General features: G+C 52.9%; 1 protein-coding gene across 1 annotated transcript in view; it reads right to left on the reverse strand.

Moving 5' to 3' along the window:
* CCL26 (C-C motif chemokine ligand 26) overlaps positions 1-536 on the reverse strand; it is a 12,388-nt gene extending 11,852 nt beyond the window's left edge. Inside the window, exons 1-2 of the mRNA XM_037740391.1 lie at positions 389-536; positions 173-287 (exon numbers count right to left, since the gene is read on the reverse strand). Coding sequence (XP_037596319.1) covers positions 173-287; positions 389-464 — 191 coding nt within the window. The 5' untranslated portion in view covers positions 465-536. The remainder of the gene's footprint in view (positions 1-172; positions 288-388) is intronic.
* Between the last annotated feature and the right edge of the window lie 5,237 nt (positions 537-5,773).

A 5,773-nucleotide genomic window follows, 5' to 3' on the forward strand; every position in this document is an offset into this window, starting at 1 on the left:
AAAAAAAAAAAAAAAAAAAAAAGCAGGCTCTACCTGAAGCTCAGAGTCACACTTGTTAGTGTGTAGAGGTGAGATTTCCAGGTTCCCAACCCAAGGCTCATCCTGGGGATCTGCCCAGCCCCCATCCTCTTCCATAGCTGACAGGTATCCTGAAAGCACGTCCGAGAAATACATCACAGCCCACTGGAAGCAGCTATTACTGGTGAATTCATAGCTTTGCACAGAGGTCCAGGGCAGGGACTTGTGGCTATATTGGAAGCAGCCGGACCTGGCTATGTCGCTCCCACCTAAAAATCAGGGAGAGGAGGGACTTTGGAGATGCCCCTTTCCGTCCACTCCCAGGCCGCCCTGGGAGGAACCCCGGGAGGGGAATGAGCCAGCTACGTACATATGGCAGTTGCAAGGTGGAGACTAAGGAGGAAGGCCAGGAGCACAGGAGAGGCCATGGAGAAGCCCATCATCATGTTACAAATCAGGCCCTTTACAAGTTTCTCCCAAACTCCTCCTGCCTGATCCCCGTTTATGAGGCTGAGACTGCCCTGAAGACAATTCCAGAGAATTTTGTGGTTGAGAACAAAGCAGCGCTTTTGACCCAACAAAGGAAAAACAACCTACTACTCACAGGAAAGAAATTAGACAGTGAAGAAAGATAATCTGGGGCTGGGCGTCGTGGGTCACGCCGGTAATCTCAGCACTATAGGAGGCCAAGGCGAGCAAATCACTTGTGGTCAGGAATTTGAGATCAGCCTGGCCAACATAAAAAAAAAATCCATCTCTACTAAAAACACAAAAATGAGCCAGGCATGGTGGCAGGTGCCTGTAACCCCAGCTACTCTGGAGGCTGAGGCAGGAGAATCACTTGAACCTGGGAGGTAGAGGTTGCAGTGAGCTGGGATTTCGCCACTGCGCTCCAGCCTGGGTGACAGAGTGAGACTGCCGAAAATAACCCCAAAACCAAAAAGCAAAACAAAACAAATGACAAAAACACAAGTGACTGACCAGGTGCGGTGGCTCACACCTGAATCCCAGCACTTTGGGAAGCCAAGGCGGGTGGATCACCAGGTCAGGAGTTCAAGACCAGCCTGGCCAATATGGTGAAACCCCGTCTCTATTAAAAATATAAAAATTAGCTGGGCGTGGTGGCAGGTGCCTGTAGTCCCAGCTACTTGGGAGGCTGAGGTGGGAGAATTGCCTGAACCCAGGAGGTGGAGGTTGCAGCGAGCTGAGATCGCGCCACTGTGCTCTAGCTTGGGCAGCAAGACTCCATCTCAAAAAAAAAAAAAAAAAAAGCAAGTGACTTATGGTGTAAGGTTAGCTAGAGAAAGGAGAATAGACCCAAAGTCAGGCAAGCAAGTTTTATTAACCTGGGGGGCCGCTCTGTAACAATTAGAGGAGGCAGCCCTGAGCTTACAAAACCAGTGGTGTTATGGGGTGACAGGGGCATACCGGGTCTTAGGACTGAGGCAATCTATCAGCTGATAACAGGCACAGAGATAGTTCATTAACTTGTAACAGACCTACAATACACCATCCTGTGGCTTTTGTGGTGGCAGTCTCTTTAAAAAAAGACAGAAACCAGGATTTTGTACAGATATGGGTCAAACAGGAATTCACAAGTATGGAAAACCAACATGTTTTCCCTGTCCTCCCTCGAGCTGCCTGGATAGCTGTAATGAGGCTTTGCTTAATTGCCACAGGTCTGGCAGCCTTGATGTGGCACCTAGCTAGGGGTTCAGGAGTGCAGCTGCAGAGCCTTCAGAGGGGAATGGGGGTCAGTCTGTGCAGAGGGGACTTTCTGAGACAGCACAGCTGGTCCCTGACATTCCAGCCTCTTGATAGGTAATAGAGCAGGAACGCCAGAGTCATCTGGCTGCTTCTTGCTGGATAAGGACGACATATGGGGTGGGGGCTAGATCGCAGGGACTGCCTCTTGAAGCAGCATCGTATCTTGTATTGTTGCATGGGTGAAAGCTTTAATTCGGTCCTGTAAGAACTGGGTGACAAGTCCAGAGAGGCAGGGGCAGCTGCTTGAAGGAGAAGAGTAGAAACAAGAGGTCCAGCCAGTGGGAGGAGCCAGGGTGCCCAGCTCCAAAGATTAGCCCAGGAGTCCGAGAGGCGCTGCCTGGTTTCAGAAGCTTTGTCATTTAACCGTCGAGTGGCACCCTGTACTAGTCCTGACTGGTTAGTAGAGAGACAGCTTTCTTCCCATAAAAAGGTGCACAGTCCTCCTTTCTCGGCAGTGAGGAGGTCTGAACCCCGACGGTGTTGGGGTGTAACTGCTGCTAGAGAGTCTGTTTGGGATGGAAGAGTAAGAGTGGCTTCTGCTCTGGCTGGCAGGCTGTCTGACAGACCTCTGGAGAGGGTGTGACAGCAGGACAGGGAGTGGACAGCCCTGCCATCCCTGCTCCTGTGGCCGCAGGAATTCCAAGTCCTATTAGCAGGGGCGTTGGCCGCAGGGCTCGGCGCTGGCTGACTTGAGCTTTGACGGGAGCTGGTAAGTTTGGTTCCCTGGAGCAATGTCTGTTTGGGGCTTAGACAGGCTGGGGTGCAGATGCCAGTCCAACCAGTGTGGAGGCAGAGGTAAGTTGAGGTCCCACACATGCAAAACATGCCGTGGCTGGCAGACGGAACTGGCTGTGGTTGTTAAAAAGGTGTGTGAGTTTCTTGTTACTCTCCCAGGCTCCTGGGGTGCCAGCTAGGGCAGTCCGCTAGGCGGCTGAAAAGGGGTGAGTGGGGAAAGCTGAGTGACTCCCGGTGCTTTGTTTCCCGTTGGACAGAGAATGGTTTTGTAACTACAGGACCCATTCAGAGGAGTGGTTAAATGTGAGCATCAGGAGGCATTCTTCAGGGCGGGGGCCGCGCTGCAAGGGCTCCGGGGGTGTGCAGTCATGCAGTGAGGATGCCTTCCGTGGCAGAAGCCTGACGTTTGTTCAGCGGAGAGTTACTAACGACTTTAGGGGGTCCTGAAAAGTGGACAGGCCGCCTAAAGGGAGCGGCCTGGGAGACCTGAAAGTTCTGACAGTCGGCCGGGGCCTGAGGCCGTACAGTGTAGTTGCATTTCGGGGCGGTAGGTGCCCAGAGGTAGAACTGAGGACAGATGGCACTGAGAGCAAATTGGGGCTCGGAGAGCTAACTCTGCACTCCTGGTGGTGGGGCCGCCTACGGGCTTGTTTTATTGTCTGTGCGTTGGGTGACTGGAAATAGAGGCACGCAGTTGTTCTGCGCGTCCCGTGAAAGTATTTTTTGTTGTTTCTGACATGGGAAACCTGGCTGATGACTGCATGTCTAAGGGCTGGGGAGGATTTACCTTCATATTGGGGATGAATGATGGCTTACCTCGGTAGAAACCCAGGTTTCTGCAGGGGCAGGAGTGGCAGTGTATGCAGAGCTGACAGGGAGAGGCACAGCCAGCCGTCTCCTGCTGGGTGGCGTTGGATTGAGTCAGTGGTGAATGGGTTAAGCTCAGGGTTTTGTAGAGGTGGTTAGGGGTGACAGGAAGGGGGAGGGTGCGGGGCTGCAGGGCAGCCACAGGAGCTGCAGAGACAGATAAACAAAGAGTGAGCAGAAAGGTAAACAGCTGCGTTTCATCTGGGAGAAGTCCCACAGAGTGCCTTGGAAAAGTAGGTCATTTATCCACTCCAAAAGAGAGTCAAGAGTGGGAGCACGGGGGAGAAACCAGATGTCTTCACAGACGAGCAGAGAAAGGGGTAAAGCGGCAGCATAGGCAGGGGCAGGCATTTGGGTTTCTTTAGGGACTCAGAGTACTTACGGCTTTTTTTTTGGCGGGGGGGACAGGGTTTCGCTCTTGGTACCCAGGCTGGAGTGCAATGGCGCGGTCTCGACTCATTGCAACTGCTGCCTCCTGGGTTCAAGCAATTCTCCTGCCTCAGCCTCCCGAGTAGCTGGGACTACAGGCGAGTGCCACCATGCCCAGCTGATTTTTGTATTTTTAGTAGAGACGGGGTTTCACCATGTGGACCAGGATGGTCTCAATCTCTTGACCTCATGATCCACCCGCCTCAGCCTCCCAAAGTGCTGGGATTACAGGTGTGAGCCACCGTGCCCGGCCTGTACTTATGGTTTTTAAGAGGAGGCAGGCAGCGGGGTGGGCCTCGGGCACAGGCGTGAGGCGCAGTTGGCTGGGCTGAGAAGGGAACTGGAGAACCGGCAGAGGATGGCCATGGGTGGGTGAGCGGGCGCTTCAGGAGCTCTTTTTAATCTGGAAAGATGGCACCAAGATACGTGTCCTGGGAGTTTAGCTGCGGTGGGGATGTGAGAAGCACTTGCAAGGGACCTCCCGCGTTGGTTTAAGGCTTGCTGGGTTCAGAGTTCTTAGGAAGACATGTTCTCCTGGTAGGAGGGTCTGGTTGGTGCGGCCTTCCTGGGGCTTTGGGAGGCCTGGTCCGCTTGTTCACGGAGGAGATGGCGGAGGACGGAAACTGTTGGGAGGTATTCTCCTAGCTGAGAGTTGGAAGGGGTCTGTTTTGTAAGAGGAAAGGGCGTCCATCCATGAACTCCAACGGGCTGAGGAAGGAGGGGGCTTTCGGGCTGGCTCTGATGCGGGCTAGGGCTGTGGGCAGAAGAGAGCTCCAGGGTGGCTGGGCTTCTAGAGCGAGTGTGGTTAACTGAGATTTAACGACCCCATTTGCCCTCTCACCTTTCCTGAGGACGGGGCTGGTGTGGGGAATGGAGGTGCCACTGGACCCCGAGGGGCCTGTTGGGTGATTTGGGAGATGAAGCGAGGACCGATGTCTGATGGTATGTAATGGGGAAGACCAAATCTAGGAACGATTTCTGTTAGAAGAGTTGGGGAGACTGCTGCAGCTGCTTCTGAGGAGGTGGAAACGCTTCTACCCACCTGGAGAACGTGTCTGCAAGAGTAAGAAGAAACAGTCCTTTTAACTGGGGGCATACGGGTAAAGTCTATTTGCTGGGCTTCCCCTGGGAGTGTTCCTCTTAGCTGATGTGGAGGGAAAGGAGGAGGGCGGAGGGCCCTGGGAGGAAGTGGCAGAGCACATATGACAGTTGGAGGTTATGTCTTTTAGTGAGGTGAATAGACGGGGGAAGAGAAATAAGGGCGAAGGAGGAGGTACGGGGGGCGCGCACCGATATGGAAGGACGGGTGCAGAGATGTCGGAGTTTCTTTGGTTTGTGCTTGGGGGAGGATGAGTTTTTGATCTCTGACTATCCAGTTCCCCTGGAAAGAGGCCCCGTGTTATAGCAGTGACGCTTGTTGTCCTTTCTAAGGCGATTCTGCAGTCCTTGCCTTTGTGTAGCTTCCCAAGTCTCAGCTGCTGGTTTTTACACGGCTGCGGTGGATTCAGGCTGGGATTCCCTCTACCTTCACGGCTGTGGGAGTGATCAGGCTCAGGTCTGAGGTCCTTTCCACTGTGGCTTTAGAGGAGCTGTACTTCAGTCCTTTATCCACACATGACCACCTAGTGAGAAAGGGTGAACTGGGGAGAATAAGCTTACAGGACATTTGTCATTTGTCCTGGATGAAATATCCTGAGCGATTCTCCCTAGAGCTGGTAGCTAGCGTCCTAACTCGATCTCTCCACACTCCCGATCTTGGGAGTGCCAGGAGTAGGGGAGGGGGCCTATGATATAAGACTTTATAGGGGAATATTCTATCTTCCTAAAGGGAGTGCATCTAATTTTGAATAACCCTAAGGGAGGTGCCTGCACCCACTTTGATCCTGTTTCCTGATACACTCTCCCTAAGCTATTTTTGATGGTCTGGTTTATTCTTTTTTTTTTTTTTTTTTTTTTT

The sequence above is a fragment of the Cebus imitator genome, unplaced genomic scaffold, assembly GCF_001604975.1.
Source record: "Cebus imitator isolate Cc_AM_T3 unplaced genomic scaffold, Cebus_imitator-1.0 Scaffold82, whole genome shotgun sequence".
Taxonomy (NCBI): domain Eukaryota; kingdom Metazoa; phylum Chordata; class Mammalia; order Primates; family Cebidae; genus Cebus; species Cebus imitator.